This window comes from Mobula hypostoma, chromosome 23 (genome assembly GCF_963921235.1).
Source record: "Mobula hypostoma chromosome 23, sMobHyp1.1, whole genome shotgun sequence".
In the NCBI taxonomy this organism is placed as follows: domain Eukaryota; kingdom Metazoa; phylum Chordata; class Chondrichthyes; order Myliobatiformes; family Myliobatidae; genus Mobula; species Mobula hypostoma.
Window position 1 is genome coordinate 10,203,985 of NC_086119.1, and position 18,786 is coordinate 10,222,770.

Below are 18,786 nucleotides of genomic sequence, written 5' to 3' on the forward strand. Positions count from 1 at the left end.
AATTGTTAATTGGTTGGGAGGCACCAGCCAGAAAATCGGGGGTGCTATAAGTGACATTCACCCAGTGGTCTGTATCACCCCCACAGCGTCTCATCACTCCTGTCACTTGCTTAAAGAAATACTGCTGTGGTCTACTCAACATCAGGAGCAGAGCATTTCCCTTGGTCATCATGCACCACAGGTCATGTTCACCGTTACCTTCAGTGCACCAACCCTGCCTCTGGCCGTCTTGAGGAAAATCTGTGCACAAGAAAGTACACAATCAATGGCTGGACCTCCAACAGTGTTGATGCACAGAGGGATCTTGGGTTTCAATTCAATGGCTCCCTGTAAGTGACTTCACAGGTCAATAGAGTGGTAGAAAAGGAGTATGGCATGCTTGCCTTTTTTAGTTGAGGCTTTGTATTCAAGTCAGGAAGTTATGTTGCCGACTTGTCAAATGACGCACTGGCAACTGGCTAGACGGTATCTGGAGTATTGTATTCAGTTCTGGTCGTCCCATTATTGGAAAGATGAAGGTTAATGGAGAGGGTGCTGAAGATACCTCACATGCGAATCAACTCTACCCTAATTCTCCTTCCACCCTCCGACACTAGGGGTAATTTACAGTAGTCAACCAGCGCGTCGTTGGGGTGTGTGAAGAGACTGGAGCACTCAGGGAACCTATGTGGTGATAGCACCTGAGGTCAGGATGGAACCTGAGTCACTGGAGCTGTAAGATGCTCAGTACTACCTGTCGTGCCACTGCACCACAGGTACTCCAGAGGTTACAAAGTGTTCCCGAAGCCTCTTGCACTGTAGGGAGTAGAGGCTGGGTTCCACTTTACCAAGAGGTTTCTAAAATCAGTGAGTTACCTCAGACTAGTCTTGTGTGTTTGGTAGGAGAAACATCTGAGCAGCTCTGAGTTAAGTTTCTTTCTAAGGACCAAAAGAAGATCTTCATGTCAGAATATGCTTTTTATACTGATTTCTGTGTTGGCGACCTGATCCTAATGAGCTGGGTTTTCTTTCAGGGTCAGGGGCATGAGCGGCTGGTTTCGGGGTCAGATGACTTCACCCTTTTCCTCTGGAAGCCTGCGGAGGACAAGAAGCCCTTGGCCCGAATGACGGGTCACCAGGCTCTAATAAATGAAGTCTGCTTCTCCCCAGACACCAGGCTTGTTGCCAGTGCGTCATTCGACAAGTCGGTAAAACTGTGGGATGGCCGGACTGGCAAGTAAGCATGCTAATAGTTTTTGTTTATTCCCAGGTGGGATGGTGGGATTTGAGTGTCACCGGCAAATTTAGCACTTATTAAGGCGCATATTTGGGGCATAGTGGTTAGCACAATGCTATTAGAGTGCCAGTGACCCAGGTTCAATTCCTGCTGCTTTCTGTACATTCTCCTCGTGTCCGTGTTTCCTCCAGCCTCCTCCCGCATTCCAGAGATTTACGGATATACCGGTTAGTAGGTTAATTGGTCACATGGGTGTAAATGAGTGGCACTGCCCCAAGCCAGAAGAGCACGTTATTATGCCATGTATCTAAATCTAAAATTACCCATTACCCATGGGTTCCCTTTGCAAAGCTGTGGGCTGGCTGGCTGCCTTCCTGACAGTGCCATTAGAGTGTTGCTATACCTACTGCAGCTGAGTGGCTTGTTCAATTATTTTGCAGGGTGGTGAAGAGGCAATGAAATTATAGTGGTTCTGGGAGCTATCATAAACTTATTGTGGAGGGGAGGTTCTTTGCATGGAGGGTATTACGGGAGGTTCTTTGCATGGAGAGTATTACTGAATCAGGCTTATTATCACTGAATTAAATTATGTGAAACTTGTTTGCTCTGTGGCAGCAGAACAATGCAAAGACATAACGTTTTTATGAATTACATAAATAGTGCAGAAAAAGAAATACTGAGATAGTATTCATGGAACATTTGGAATTCTTTTGGGTTTACTGCTGGCAAATCTCTTAAAACGAAAGGAACTTGCATTTGTGTGCTGCCTTCTGCTATCTCACGTTATCTCAAAACACATTACATCCAATGCAGTACTTTTTTAGTAATGTGATAACTTTTTTTCAGTTTTCGGTAAACATGCTTAAGGGATAAATAGAACCAAGGTAGGATGGAAAAATCCACTGATCTTGGGGTCAAATCCATAGTTCCATGTAAATGACAGCAAAAGTAGATAGAGTGCTTTAAAAAAGCATATGCCATGCTTGTAACACACAGCACCTCTAGGAAGAGGTGCAGTCGATGTTTCTGGCCGAGACCCTTCGTCAGGACTAACTGAAGGAAGAGTGAGTAAGAGATTTGAAAGTTGGAGGGGGAGGGGGAGATCCAAAATGATAGGAGAATGCAGGAGGGGGAGGGATGGAGCCAAGAGCTGGACAGGTGATTGGCAAAAGCGATACGAGAGGATCATGGGACAGGAGGTCCGGGAAGAAGACGGGGTGGGGGGAGGGAACCCAGAGGATGGGCAAGGGGTATATTCAGAGGGACAGAGGGAGAAAAAGGAGAGCGAGAGAAAGAATGTGTGTATGAAAATAAGTGACAGATGGGGTACGAGGGGGAGGTGGGGCATTAGCGGAAGATAGAGAAGTCGATGTTCACGCCATCAGGTTGGAGGCTACCCAGATGGAATATAAGGTGTTGTTCCTCCAACCTGAGTGTGGCTTCATCTTTACAGTGGAGGAGGCCGTGGATAGACATGTCAGAATGGGAATGGGATGTGGAATTAAAATGTGTGGCCACTGGGAGATCCTGCTTTCTCTGGCAAACAGAGCGTAGGTGTTCAGCAAAGCGGTCTCCCAGTCTGCGTCGGGTCTCGCCAATATATAAAAGGCCACATCGGGAGTACCGGACGCAGTATATCACCCCAGCCGGCTCACAGGTGAAGTGTCGCCTCACCTGGAAGGACTGTTTGGGGCCCTGAATGGTGGTAAGGGAGGAAGTGTAAGGGCATGTGTAGCACTTGTTCCGCTTACACGGATAAGTGCCAGGAGGGAGATCAGTGGGGAGGGATGGGGGGGACGAATGGACAAGGGAGTCGCGTAGGGAGCGATCCCTGCGGAATGCAGAGAGAGGGGGGGAGGGAAAGATGTGCTTAGTGGTGGGATCCCGTTGGAGGTGATCCTGCTTTGCTGACCGACGCAGACTGGGAGACCGCTTTGCTGAACACCTACGCTCTGTCCGCCAGAGAAAGCAGAATCTCCCAGTGGCCACACATTTTAATTCCACATCCCATTCCCATTTTGACATGTCTATCCACGGCCTCCTCTACTGTAAAGATGAAGCCACACTCAGGTTGGAGGAACAACACCTTATATTCCGTCTGGGTAGCCTCCAGCCTGATGGCATGAACATCGACTTCTCTAACTTCCGCTAATGCCCCACCTCCCCCTCGTACCCCATCTGTCATTTATTTTTATACACACATTCTTTCTCTCACTCTCCTTTTTCTCCCTCTGTCCCTCTGACTATACCCCTTGCCCATCCACTGGGTTCCCCCCCCGCCCCCCCCCCCATCTTTCTTCCCGGACCTCCTGTCCCATGATCCTCTCATATCCCTTTTGCCAATCACCTGCCAGCTCTTGGCTCCATCCCTCCCCCTCCTGCATTCTCCTATCATTTTGGATCTCCCCCTCCCCCTCCAACTTTCAAATCTCTTACTCACTCTTCCTTCAGTTAGTCCTGACGAAGGGTCTCGGCCTGAAACGTCGACTGCACCTCTTCCTAGAGATGCTGCCTGGTCTGCTGCGTTCACCAGCAACTTTGATGTGTGTTGCTTGAATTTCCAGCATCTGCAGAATTCCTATTGTTTGCCATGCTTGTCTTCATTGGTCCAGGGCATTGACCATACATCAAGAAGTCACGTTGCAGCTTTGATTAAGTAGCATTTGGACAATTGAGTGCAGTTATGGTTACACCCCCACCCCATTACAAATAGGATGTGGATGCTCTGGAGAAGGTGTAGGAACGGTTCAGCGGGGCAGTGAACAGTAGAAAGTGTTAAGTATAAGGAGAGGTTCGACAAGCTTGGAGACCTGAGAGACTGCAGGTGCTGGAAATCAGGCATACAGATGCAAAATAAAGACCAGTGTAAATTTAAAGTAGGGAAGTTGAACCTTCCTTTGAGATGAAGCCTCATAACTAGGCCTCAGAACATTCTACTCCCCAAATGGTGAAATTAAAGCCAAGTAAAGAGGTCTAAAACACAATAACCCTCAAAATTACATGCCTCTCATTGAACCATGGGATAAACACAAGCCGGGTCTGATCAACCCTGGCTGGGTCACCTGGGTGAGGGTATCTAATGATTAAAGACCTGACACACCTGATGACCCCAGTTTGCATTACTGATGACGTGTCCCAATGCACACCCAACTCATTGAGCCAAGTGGTGTCAGACCATGCATGGGCCAGATTAAAGTGGCTCCACTACCCTATTCACCACAGCTCAACATACCTCACCACACTAAACTCCACAATCTTATCTCTCCCAGCCCCACATATACATCCACCAGCTCTACTCTCAAACCTAATCCTAATGTCCAAGGGGGCACACACCCTCACTAACTCTAGGCACACCCCAATTAACCCTGGCCACACCCCCACAAACCCGCTGACTTGTGTAAGGAAGAGGAAGATCCAATAAAGGCAAGTGCTGGACCTGGTTAATGAAGGCATGGGCCAGATCAAAATGACAGGGTTGTGTGACACTGAATCTCATGTGACGGGATCAAGGAGCATAAGAGGGATGATTTTCCCACTGCCCGAATAACCTCTCAGACTGCAGATGCTGGAAATCAGGCGCACACACAAACTCAACGGGTCAAGACCCTTCATCAAATTCAAGTTATCGAATACAGCCAAACAAAACAGCCAGGGTGCAAAACTCTAGGGCCAAGATGCAAAACAGTACCAGCAGTCAGACACAGCTCAAGGCACATATAGCACATATCAGATACCAGTAAAATACAGCCACTCAAAAAAAAATAGTCCAAGACCCGGAGTCCATGAATGTTTGCAGCTGTCTGCAGTCGAACACAATGCAGCTTTTCTTCTGCCAAGTGTACACTGGGAGGCAGCACCAACTCTGGCTTGGACACCGTGCCACATGCACCTGGCATACCGGTGGCACACAGCGACTCCAACACCTCTCTCCTGAGCAGCTGTAAACAGGCGACCCCGCGGCTTGAGGCCTTGTCCTCACCATGACCGAGGCAACGTGGCTGTCCCACCATCTGCTCTTTCCTCTGCCAATAAGTCAGTGAGATGGACTTGCAGCCTTCCACGCTAACAATGCCCAGCAGGGCACAGCTCAAGTGACTAAGATGATCGCTCGCTGTTAGACTGCACGCCACCTTTGCACACTGACTCCTCTGCTGCAGGCAACAGCACAATCCACACCAGTCCAGCTCCTTCAGTATATATCTGACAACGAGCAATTTGCTGAAGGGGTAGACCTGCAGTACTTTAAGTCTTAATGTCCAACAGGGTCTTGCGATCACAAAATAAAAGTCTAAAAAAGACAATAACACCTTTGATAGGCCATGTAGGAACCAAAGCATCAGAGCGTGCAGCCATCTTACTGGAACTTATCAGTCACCAGTTGATGGGCTCTGCTCCTGCAGAGTGTTGGACAAGTTGGGTTGATTTCTCTGGGGCATCAGTGACCTGCTGGAAGTGTATGAAATGATGAGAGGGACAGATAGGGTAGATATTCAGAGTCTCTTTCCCAGGGTAGAAATGTCAAATACTATAGGGTATAAGAAGTGCCTGAAATGTGCTGCCATGGCTTTTGGTAAAATTAAGAGGCATTTAGACAGGCCTATGAAAATGAGGGAGTGGAGAGATACGGAACATGTGCTGGCACATAGGCTTAGTTGATTTAGCATGCTGGCTGGCATAGACATTGTGATCTTAAGGACCTACTTCTGTACTGTACACAGTATGTTCTTCCAATACTCATTCAAACACTGCTTATTGTGTTGATCTTTTTCCATGGCAGCCACAGAGTCTTGTGAACTTTGGCATTTTCAGTCCAGTCCTAACTGCCTGCAGACCGAAATTTCCAATTTGCTAACTCAGCAAAGACGTAACATTTTTATGAATTACACAAATAGTGCAGAAAAAGGAATACTGAGATCGTATTCATCATGGTGAGAGTGACAGGTGATGGAAAAGGAAACAAAATAATTACTCGGCCTTGGGGCTGCCCTCCTGAAATTAGGCATGACGGTAAATTTTTTTGGGGGGAAGCATTGATGGAATTTATTTACTCTGCCGTTGACCCAATCACCTGCTGAGATCTCCACATTCTTCTCATCTCACCCTCTTGCAAACTCTGACTTGGTTTACTCAGGCTGTAACTGTGCCTCAGGTTCCCAATGGACAAAGCTCTGAAATTACTCCCATCTCTCTCTCTCGACACTTCCCATCTCTTTAACCAAGTTTCTGGTCACTAATCCTCTGAGAGGAACACAACCTTGTCATGGTTGGGAGGCTTGCGTGCCTCAATGACCTGGAAAACTACGCTAGCTGGAGTCAGGGCTTTGTGTTTTGGCTCTTGTTAGGGTCACTCATGCCAAACAGGTCAAAGGGTAGATGCTGGACTAAGAGTGGTCTACCGGATCTCCAGCTCAGGGCGAACAACACTGACTGGTAAAACAAAATTGTTAGGGAAACAGCAATAAAGAGCCCTCCTACATCTGAGTGTGACGGTATTCCTGAGTCTGCACCTGGGACTTGTGTGACTGACAGCAGTGAAAAGTGAGAGGAAGCTACTGACGATGAAGGAAGGTCTGAACACTGCCAGAAGTGGAGGACCTGCCCAGACACTATCAGCATAATGGGCAGTAAGTCAGCAATTCCAAAACCTTTCTACATGATGCAGTCTCAGGTTTTGTTTGGTAACCTACCTTTGATTTCCTCAGCATATTTCTGGTATGGAAGATGCCATAGAAATGCGATTTGTTGTTGACCCTGGCATTGCTTTATCGCTGACGCTAGTTGTTTGCTCTACAGAGGCAAGACATTTTTGTGTCATTTAAAAAGGGACGCACAAGTGATTGAGCTCACTGCTTGTTTCCAGATACTTGGCGTCTCTCCGAGGTCATGTGTCGGCTGTGTATCAGATTGCGTGGTCAGCTGACAGTCGGTTGCTGGCAAGCGGCAGCAGTGACAGCACATTGAAAGTGTGGGATGTGAAGGCACAGAAGCTGTCAGTGGACCTGCCTGGTCATGCAGATGAGGTAAGGTGCCTTCCAGCAGGAGATTCAATTACCCATTAAACCAGAATAACCTGGAGAGCAGTGAATCTGGAATTCTCTGTCCAGGGAAACAGTAGAAGCTGCCTCATTAAATATATTTAAGACAGTTAGATTTTGGTGTTGCAGGGGAATTAAGAGTTATGGAGAAAAGGGAGGGGGGGGGAGATGAGTCTCGAGCCAGATTAGCCATATTCTTATTGAATGGTGGAGCAGGGTTGACGGCTCTGATGACTGACTCCTGCTCCTGTTTCTTACGTTCTGATACCTGGATATAAATTAAAAGAAACCTGGAAATGCTTAGTGTTGAAATAAGTGTCTAAGGACTTTGTATTAAAACATCTGAATGAGTTCAGAGCTGTTGATACTGATCTGCTATTTGTAATTACATTGTTTACTTATTAAATATAATGTTTTTGGACAATAATAGATCAATTAGCCCTTTATGTCAGTCTGATTTAAAAAATCTTCTAACTATGCAATTGGGTGGTCCACAATACAGGATACCCCAGGCTTTTGGATCCTTCTACATTTGAACAAGCTTCCATAATATATCTCTGCCCCCTCCACCTTCCTTCTGTAGTTATTCTTATTAGTTTCATGAGCTTTCCTTGCTATTCAAAACAACACTGTGAAGGTATGGTTACCATTTCAAACAAAAGTTGTGTATTTTCCATTTTATGGACAAAATCAGTTTAGCGATATATAACAATATAACCATATAACAATTACAGCACAGAAACAGGCCATCTCGGCCCTTCTAGTCTGTCCCGAACTCCTACTCTCACCTAGTCCCACCGACCTGCACACAGCCCATAACCCTCCATCCCCTTCCTTTCCATATATCCAATTTAACTTTAAACACCAACATCGAACCTGTCTCTACCACTTCTGCTGGAAGCTCGTTCCACACAGCCACCACTCTGAGTAAAGAAGTTCCCCCTCATGTTACCCCTAAACTTTTGCCCTTTAACTCTCAACTCATGTCCTCTTGTTTGAATCTCCCCCACTCTCAATGGAAAAAGCCTATCCACGTCAACTCTATCAATCCCCCTCATAATTTTAAACACTTCTATCAAGTCCCCTCTCAACCTTATACGCTCCAAAGGATAAAGACCTAACTTGTTCAACCTTTCTCTGTAACTTAGGAGATGAAACCCAGGCAACATTTTAGTAAAGCTCCTCTGTACCCTCTCAATTTTATTGACAGCTTTCCTATAATTCAGTGACCAGAACTGTACACAACTGTACACACACACACATCTGTAAAAACTTTACCATTTCAGTACCTGGTGTTGTTCTGTAAATTCTTAAGAGAACAATAATGCTTGATTTAAACTTTCAGGTTTTCGCTGTGGATTGGAGTCCTGATGGACAAAGGGTGGCGAGTGGTGGAAAAGACAAAGTGCTGAGAATGTAAGTAAGCACAGAGAACTGAATGGTCCGTTGAATAGTTTGCATGAACTAGAACATTGTAGGACTGGGTTATCAATTAAACTTACTGGACCTATCAAACCTTTTCATAAAAATAATGTAATTTTGCTAATCCAGTTTTAGATGTCTTCAGACACCTGTGCCTGTTCTTCTGTAATGTCGTGAAATAAATGGCTGAAAGTTTGAAATATGTATCAGTAGAGCACAGAAATGCTGGGGATGCTGCACCAGATAGCATCACTGGAAAGTGAAACCGAGTTAGTATTTCACACCACCTGATAAAAGCCATTGACCCAGAACAGAATACTTACTTTGCATAATTCTAATGTAGATAGTACCAATTCCTTGTTGTAGGCTTTGCTTTCAAAAGCTTTTTATGAACACAAGATTCTGCAGATGCTGGAAACTTTGAGCACAATACACAAAGTGCTGGAAGAACTGAGCAGATCAGGCAGCATCCACGTAGAGGATGAAACAGTAGATGTTTTGGGCAGAGACCCTTCATCGGGACGGGAAAGGAAGGGGCAGAAGCTTGAATAAGAATATGGGGGTAGCATGGAAGGAGTACATACTGGCAGGTGATGGGTGAGACCAGGTGAGGGAGAAGGTACGTGGGTGATGAAGTGAGCAGCTTAGATGGGTAGGTGGAAGATGTAAAGAGCTGAAGAAGAAGGAATCTGATAAGAGAGGACAGTGAACTAAGTAAGAAAGGGAACCTGGGTCTGTGTACCGTCCTTTGCAACTGGATCCTTGATTTCCCTGTCAGGAGACCACAGTGCAAATCAGAAATAACATCTCCTTGTTGACAACACTGGCACACCTCAAGGATGCGTGCTTCACTCTTTCTACACCCACGACTGTATGACTCAGTAGAGCTCAAAAAACATCTATAAATTTGCCGATGACACCACTCTTGTTGGCTGATTATCAGATGGTGATGAGGAGGCATTAGGAGCAAGATAGATCAGCTGGTTGAGTAGAGTCACAACAACAACCTTGTGCTCAACCACAGTAAGACCAAGGAATTGATGGGAAGGGTACTTCTACATACGGTATCCAAAAGTCGAGTGAGCGTACACCAGTCCTCATTGAGGGATCAGCAGTGGAAAGGGTGAGCAGTTTCAAGTTCCTGGCTGTCAACATTTCTGAAGATCTAATGTGACCCAACATATTGATGTAATTACAAAGAAGGCACAACAGCAGCTATATTTTATTAGGAGTTTGAGGAGACTTGGTATATCACCAAAGACTCTCGCAGATTTCTAGGATGTACTGTGGAGAGCATTGTAACTGGTTGAATCATGGTCCGGTATGGAGGGAGGCCACTGTCCTCTTCTCATTGCTACCATCAGGGAGTAGGTACAGGAGCCTGAAGACACACACTCAGTATTTTAGGAGCAGCTTCTTCCTCACCGCCATCAGATTTCTGAATGGACAATGAACTCATGTACTATTTTTTTTTTCTTTTTTGCTCCGTTTGCACTGCTTATTTAATTTAATTTTATATTCTTATTTTGTAATTATAATTTATCATTTTTAATTATGTATTGCAATGTACTGCTGCCACAGGACAATGTAGTTCACACCATATGTCAGTGATATTAAACCTGATTCTGATTCCAGTGCTGAAGAGGGGCACTAGAGGGAGGTAATGTTCAGATGAGCAGGGAAGTGGAGAGAGGGTTACCAGAATGGGGAATGGAAAAAGAGAGAAGAAGGGAGGGGGCAGAAATTACTGGAAGTAGGAGAAATCGATGTTCATGCCAATGTTGGCAGTGACACAGATTGAACATTAGGTGTTGATCTTTCAACCTGAGTTTGGCCTCATGATGGCAGTAGAGGAGGGCAGATTAAAAAAAGGGGGAGTTGAGTGAAAGTTAAATCTAAATAGTTGAAAGAAACCCTTCCATAAATTAGTGCTAAACTGACAATGTTTGGAGCCCGGGTGAAATGGCCTTGTTGGGAACTAGGGTAGACGTACCCCCGTGTTAAAAATAGAATTGAAACTATTGCAGTCCATGGGTAGATGGTGATATCAACAGAGGAGAAGTGTTTAAGGGTAGCCAAACTGGGAAAATATTTCAATGCGTTGAATTACAGCACAAATAGGGTAACACATTCCTAACCATTAACAGCCAAAATGTTGGGTTATTCTTTCAGTGGATTAAGAAAAAAGGACACAAGTTGCAATGGATGTATCTGGCTTTAAGATATAACTGACATTTTATGGTTCAATATGTCTGTAAAGAGGGATCCAGGTTTAAGGAAATACTTAATTTGCTTGTCAATGCATAATGTAATGCCCAGAAGAATACCTGAACTCAAGTTGTGCTGTGTATCCTATGTTTTTCAGCTGGAGATGGTGATGATATAGAACAGATCCACCGTTCTGAAGCAACCTTGGACTTCTGCCTGGATGTCAACTTCACCCATCTGACTTTAAGTGAAGGAAATGGGTTCCTGAACTCACAGTGACTAAATAAACCAAAGTCCATTTTTAACCATGTGCGATTCCAGGAGTTTTGCCAGCATATTTGTGGGGATAGAGGAGATAAGATCCATCATTTCCTAACTTCATCGTTCCTCTATCCCATCGCTCACTTCCAAGAAAGCCTCAAGTCAGTGGGAAAGCACTTGGAAAGATGGACCTCTTTGCAATGTTATTGCTTGGGAGCTTCATTACTGAGAGAGTAGAAACGCACACTGCCGATTAGCAAATGTTCTCAAAACAGTGGTCATGCCTTTGTAACCTGATCCTGACCTTGGCACACAGATTTAGCTGTGGTGACTAAGGACAAATTTCTCTGCTTACATCTCTCCAACCTCTCTGTTACTCCATTGTGTCAGCCAACCACAAATGTGTTTGGACAAAACAGTCAGGAAGAATTGTATGTATGGCTTTAGTAAGTTCAGTTTGAGCTCAAACTCAGATTTTCCAACAGATAGAGAGCAATTTAATTTTTCTGTTGAAGGCTGGAAGAGCTAGCTGTTGTTACCTCAATATTGCTGGTGGTCACCAAGTAATATCCAGGCAAGGAGGAGGAGTTGTTTTTGATTGGTCTCAGTAGGGAAGTGCAGTTGAAGCAGCCTTGGCTTCAGTAACCTGGCTTTGATCCTGACTTTGAGTGCTGTCTGTGTGGAGATAATATGGGTTTCCTTCACCATCCCAAAGTTGTGTTGGTTGATATGGTAATCAGCTCTTACAAGCTGATTTAAGTGTAAATGGGTGGCAGGGGAATTGGTGGGGGCAGGAGTTAGTAGATGATGACACAGGAGACAAAATGGTATCATTGTAGATGGATGTTTGATGTTGGTGTGGATGCAGGGGGCTGAAGGACCTGTACTGCTCATTGATTCAGAGTTAACATGCTGCCAGTGTTAGAGCAATGCGAGTGGAGACCGATCAAAAGAGATTCTCAGCTGGGCTGAAGTAATTCTGCAGGAAGGACAGTTTCCGAAAGAAGAGCAAGTGCGAAAATAATTATTTATTTACTTATTCTTGAGAACGCCAGTGCTGTACAGTCTGTTCAGAGGAATAACACAGCATTTCAATAAATACAGTAGCATAGTAGTTGGCGCGATGCTACTACACCTTGAAGTGCCAGAGTTCAATTCCGTAAGGTTCTCCCCGTGACCACGTGAGTTTCATCTGGGTACTCCGGCTGCCTTCCATTGTCCAAAGTCGTGCCGGCTAGTAGGTTATTGGTCATTGTAAATTGTTCTGTGATTAGGATGGTGCTAAATAGGTGGGTTGCTGGGTGTCACGGCTTGTTGGACTTGTTCCACGCTGTATCTCAAAATAAGTTAAATCTCTGAATTACAAAATTGTTATTTTAAAATGCTATTGATAAAGCATTTTATAGGATGACTGTGCATTATGGAGTTAAAGCAAGCAGAATGTTGAGAAGTTATAGTTAGGAGATATATCTCAATTTTGACTTTAATTAAATGACACAGTGATCTCACCTTTGGCATGGTCTTGATGGAACCATATCCCCAAGTGTTTGACAGGAGAGGTGTCAAACAAAATATAACAGAGACAAAGAAGGAGCTTACAGTTCAAGTGACCAGAGTATCGATCAAGGAGGCAGGTTCTAAGGAACATCTTACAGGAGAAAGGTGAAGAGATTTGGGAAGAAATTCCTAATTTTACTGACATTAATTTTGTTCTCACCCACAGTGGGAAAGCTTTTATTCACTGTACTAGAAATACTTTATTGTGGATTATTTTTTGAAGTTGAAATGATTGTCCTGGGGTCCAGAGCAGGAATTGGACTGATTCCTTGAACAGTTAGAATGACTTGCATAGTATATAATCCACAGAGAGGCATGTTGGAATCCTACACACATCTATTAATATCACGGCAGGAAAACCTTTTCACTATAGTCCTGCAATAAATTCATTATTCATGATCAGTGCATTGAAATATAGTTACTGCACTTATAAATTTAGAGTCTTGGCCTATATTGGGATTTGTGCTGGACTCTCTGGCACCCATGATGAATCTTACCCATTCTGCCTTATTCCTTCTCTCTCGTACTCCATTCCTTCCCCAAGCGGTCAAGGTTGTAACCACTCACTACCAACTGTTGTCAGTTCTTCCATAAGGACGAATTAGCCTGAGATCCTTCTCCATCTGACATTTGATTGACCGTGAAAGAAAGTGCATTTTTACAGCAGCTTTCATTCTTTCTGGAAATGCCCTGAAGTGTTTTACACCTTTTGAAGGTATTTGTGTGTTTAACCCGCACGGCGAATCTGGCTTTCACGTGAGGCCCAGTCACCCTTATAATTTCAGCTCAGATTAGGACAGGACACAAAGGAAATCTCTTGTACTGCACTCTGGTTGAACACCCAAGGTGGGTGCACTTTCATTGATACTGTTACGATTATTCTATAGATTTATTGAATATGTCCACATGAAAATGAATCTCTCAGGGCAATATATGGCGATGTATATATACTTTGATAATAAATTCACTTTGAACTTCTGAGTTTCTTGAACAAGACAGTTTAGTGCAGTTTTTAATTAGTTCAGCACAACATTGTGGGCCAAAGAGACTGTTCCTGTGCTGCACTGCTCCATAAAGAAGGGAGGTTGTGCTTCAGTTATTTCGAGCAATGGTGAGACCACAGCTGGAGAACTGTAATCATCTCAAGAAAGGCTGTAAAAGTATTGAAATCAATTCAGACGGGGTTTTCCTGACTGATGCTTGTAATAGGTCAGATATCTTAGGAGGAAAGGGTGAACAAGCAAAGATTATATCCACTGGAGTTTGGCAGAGTGACAACTTGAAACACAGGATCCTCAAGCTGAAGACAGTTCTCCTCTTGGAGAATTTTAATCTAGGTGTCACTGTCAGAAAACGGATGCCAGGTTTATCTGTGGCGTTTTGGTCTCTTGCCATGAGGGGGTGTGTCAAAGATTTACTCAACTTGTTCCAAGAATGGTGTTTTTTGAATATAAAGATTAAACCTACAGTTGCAAAAAAACATTTATGAACTGTTTGCAATTATCTAGTTTTCTGTATTGATTACTCATAAAATCTGGTATGATCTTCTAAGTCAACACAAGAGACAAATACTATCTGCCTAAATAACACACAAACAGTTGTACTTTTCATGTCTTTATTGAACACGTTGTTTAATCATTCACAATCCAGGCTGGAAAAAGTGTGTGAACCCTCGTATTTAATAATTGGTAGAACCTCCTTTAGCAGCAATATCCTCCAACAAACATTTCATGTAGCTACTGATCAGACTTGATCAGTCAAGGAAGAATTTTAGACCATTCCTCCATGCAAAACTCTTTCAGTTCATCAGTATTTCTGGGATACCATGCATGAACAGCCCTCTTCAGCTCATATCACAGCATCTCAATTGGGTTAAGGTCTGAACTCTGACTTGGCCAGCCAAAATCACTGATTTTCTATATCTATGTTACTTAAAATTCATTTTATATATGCTAATGAACATTTTTCCAATCTCTTTGTACCAACTTTGTTAATGAGTTTATAATTTTTGAAAAATTAATAAAAAGATTTAAAAAGAATAATTTTCTTCTTTCAAAACCATTCTGTTGTTGATCTACTCTTGCATTTCGGATCATTGTCTTATTGCATTATCCAAATTCTATTGAGCTTGAGATGACAGACCACTACTCTGACATATTCCTGTAAAATGACGATACAATTTTGAATTCATTTTTTCCTCAACGATTGCAAGCTGCCCAGGCCATGAGGCAGCAAACCAGTCCCAAACCATCTTTGCTTTGGTGCTCCTTCCACCATGTTTCACAGTTGGGATGAGGTTTTGGTGTGGGTGTGCAGTGGCCTTTTTCCTCCAAACATAGCAGTGTGCATTTCTGCCAAGTAATTTCAACTTTTGTTTCATCTGTCTGCAGAATATTGTCCCAGAGTTGTTATGGAACATCCAAGTGGTCTTTTGCAGACTTGAGTTGTGTAGCAATGTTTTTTTAGGGAGCAGTGCTTTCCTCCATTGTGTCCTTTCATGCTCACTGTTTTTCTTATAGTGGACACATGAACAGAGACTTTGGCAAGTTCTAGAGATTTTTCCAGGTCTTTTGGGGGGTTTTTTCCACCTCCTTCAGCATTGTACATCGTACTCTTGGTGTGATCTTTGCAGGATGCCCACTCCTTGGGAGAATTTCCTCCATTTGTAGATAATTTCTCTTCCTGTGGACTGATTAACACTCAGGTCTTTAGAAATGCTTTTGTAGCTTTTTCCAGCTTCATGCATCTTTCCTTCTGAGGTCCTCGGAAAGTTGTTTTGCTTGAGGCATGAAGCACATAAACAGATCTTTCTTGAGAAGAGCAGGCTCTGTCATAACCTGACCTTGCATAGGGCAGGCTACCTTTTCAACCCACACCTCCAATCTCATCTCATTGACCTGACTCCAAATAGCTTTTGTAGAAGGAATTACCCCAGAGGTTCACATACTTTTTTGAGCCTAGACTGATTGCTTAAATGGTGTACTCAGTATTAGTGAGAAGTACTACAATTGTTTGTGTGGTTATTAGTTTAGACATAGTGTTTGTCTATTATTGTGACTTAGATGAAGATCAGATTACATTTTATGAGTAATTGATGCAGAAAAACAGGTAATTGCAAAGGGTCGACAAACATCTTCTTGGAACTGTATGTTCTCAAAAGCTTAGAGGTTACTGAAATGTACAAATCTCTTGTGGGCTCGCATCTGGCTGGATACAGAGAAGATGTTTCGCCCGGTTGAGATGCTTCGAACCAGGAACCACTGTTTCACAAGGAGGAGTGGACTATTTCAGACAGAGGTAAGGATAAATTTCTTTACTGAAAGGTAGTGAAGTTTGGGAATTTTCTACCCTGGAAGCATGTGGAGGCTCAGTCACTGTGTTAATTAAATTAGAGACTGATAGATGAAGAGAATCAGGGTTTATGGGGAGAGCGGTGTTGTGCAGCTGGTAGAGATGCTGCTCACAGCTTGTAACAAAAATATTTTAAAATTCATTCCTTGTTCTTTCCTGATTCAGCAGCAAGAGGTATCCACAAAGAAAACACTGTACGCATGTTAAAAGTTATAAGAAATTTTAATTATCTAAAGGATAATATACAAAAAGAAAAAATGGTTCATAATGTAGTAAAAGAGACAAACTAGTATTTAACAATCAGCCACACCACACTATATACTGCCAGAGGAAACCACTAGTGTCTGACAGCTTTTACCGTCTCTTGCTCTCGTACTCTCATTCTCTCTCTCTCCCTCCCTCTCTCATAAGTAGAGCTCTTAGCTCTACTTGTGACCCAGTCTGAGAAGGTTCTTTGTTGCACAAAAAATTACCCTCTTTTATACCCATCAAGACCTTTTAGAATACAGAACATAGAAATCTACAGCACATTACAGGCCCTTCAGCCCACAATGTTGTGCCAACTGTGTCACCTGCTCTAGACACTGCCTTGAATTTCCCTAGCGCATAGGCCTCTATTTTTCTGAGCCTTTTACTCTAATACTTTCCTATGGGACAGTGCCAGGCTGTATCTGCACCTGCAGAATCATCTTTCCCTTCCCAGACATACATTTTTCACTGTTATCTGCTGTCAGAGTTGTAGATTTGTGCTTACGCCAAGTTCTCAAAACATTGCTGGGCACTGATTGCCTTGTACTTTCTCAAAACATCCCCACGATCAAGACATAACATAATTTTGTCTAACACTAATTTCCATTTTGTGTTGCATGTTACCATATACCAAGGGGAATCAAATTTAACTCTCATTACCCAGCTCCTGCCTTCAGGTGTATGCGTATGGCGTTTACACATTCTCCCTGCAACAGCAGCTTAGCTTTTGCCGAGATGTGCAACTTTTACTTGGATGTAAATGTGATAGAATCTAGGGGGGGGATTAATGAGAATGTGGAGAGAATAACTTATTGAAAAGATTAATGAGGAACTAGGATTGCCTTGTCAGATGGCATTGACTAGATGAGCTGAAATTGCCTCCTTCATTGTAAGGAAATATCACCATGATCTTATCGAGTAGCAGAGCAGGCTTTGAGGGTGACATGCCTGATTTTTCACTCTAATTGTCTTTAGGAAAAATATTTTCTCTCAAACTCGCAAGTCTTTGGAAATCTCTCTACGCCGTCGATGAAAGCAGGTTCTGAATATTTTTAAGATTGGGGTAGAGAGATTCTCGAGAAGCATGGGGTGAAAGGTTACTGGAATAAGTAGAAGCACGAAGTTGCAGTCAGATTGGCCATGGTCTCACTTAATGGTGAAGCACGCTTGAAGGGCCAAGTGGCCTGCTCCTCCCTATTCGTATGTTCATTACTCTGGAGGCGTGGCAGGCAATGTGTGTACACCAAGCTTCTGCGAACTGTAATGTGATCAAATATAGATGGAGTGTATCGCGAAACTCTGCAAGTCTGATGGAGTTGCTGAAGGCCCAGTGTCTGTGTGTCTGAGTCCAAATCAGAGTCCGCTGTCTCACCCTTTCTAATTGTTCCATTGATAATACTTATTAGTAATTGCCCAGATGTAGAATGATATTCAAAAAGCTTGCCACAGACTAAGGATTTCCATCCATCTTATGATTTTAAAAACTGTCGACTTCAGAACAGTTATGTCAACCGAATGTGAACAGCACAAAAAGTCAACAGTTTGTATTTACAGCAAATTAACTGCATTTTGTGATATAGCTGGAGCTAGATTGAGTTACAAGCTCAAAATTCAAGTTTATCACTTGTACATTGAAGCATACAGTAAAATGCGCCATTTGCTTTAACAACTAATGCTCCTGAGAATGTGCTGGAGGTAGACAGCAAGGGTCGCCCCATTCTGGTGCCAACATAGTGTATCCACAATGCTCGGCCGAACAACACAGAGCACAAGTAACAGAATGGCAGCAGCAAAATAAGCCCCAATAACCCCTCCCACACATACACAGCACTCCAAACCCAGCACAGGCAGACTTGCAGAGATTCTCAGACTTGGGGCTGTGGCCAATGGGTCTCAATTTCAGGACTTCCAATCGACCTTCCGGCTTCTCCTGCAATGTTATGTTAGGATTCAGAGCTGTTAATGGAACTAATACCCTGTGCACAAGCATTCTTATATTCTTCCTTTGTCCCACATATGAACTTAATTACTTAGCATCATGCACGTCTTTCATTGAGAAACCTGTTGGAAGACCAATACAGGACACCATTGGTTTGTTGTGGAAGACAGGATTGAAAGGCCTAGATAGAGTGGACATGGACAGGATGTTTCTTCTAGCAAGAGAGACTAGGACCAGAGAGCATAGCCTCAGAATACAAAGATATCCCTTTAGAACAATGATGAGGAGGAATTTCTTTAGCCAGATGGTGAATCTATGGAATTCATTGCCACAGATGGCTGTGGAGGCCAAGTCATTGGGTATATTATATGGAAATGGAGCAACACACAAAGTACTGGAGGAACTCAGTTGGCCAGGCAGCATCCATGGAAAAAGGTACAGTTGATGTTTTGGCCTGAAATGTCGACTGTACTTTTTTTTCCATAGATGCTGCCTGGGCTGCTGAGTTCCTCCAGCATTTTGTGTTTGTTGCTTAGATTTCCAGCATC

The 18,786-nt window shown here is 43.5% G+C and overlaps 1 protein-coding gene across 2 annotated transcripts in view; it reads left to right on the top strand.

Annotated features, from left to right (window-relative positions):
* The window catches only part of nle1 (notchless homolog 1 (Drosophila)), a 54,452-nt gene extending 43,266 nt beyond the window's left edge, over positions 1-11,186 (top strand). For both annotated transcript variants that reach the window (XM_063031024.1, XM_063031025.1), the window contains exons 10-13: positions 1,014-1,216; positions 7,077-7,236; positions 8,597-8,667; positions 11,039-11,186. In XM_063031024.1, the coding sequence (XP_062887094.1) occupies positions 1,014-1,216; positions 7,077-7,236; positions 8,597-8,667; positions 11,039-11,051 (447 nt within the window). In that variant the 3' untranslated portion in view covers positions 11,052-11,186. The remainder of the gene's footprint in view (positions 1-1,013; positions 1,217-7,076; positions 7,237-8,596; positions 8,668-11,038) is intronic.
* The last annotated feature ends 7,600 nt before the right edge of the window (positions 11,187-18,786 follow it).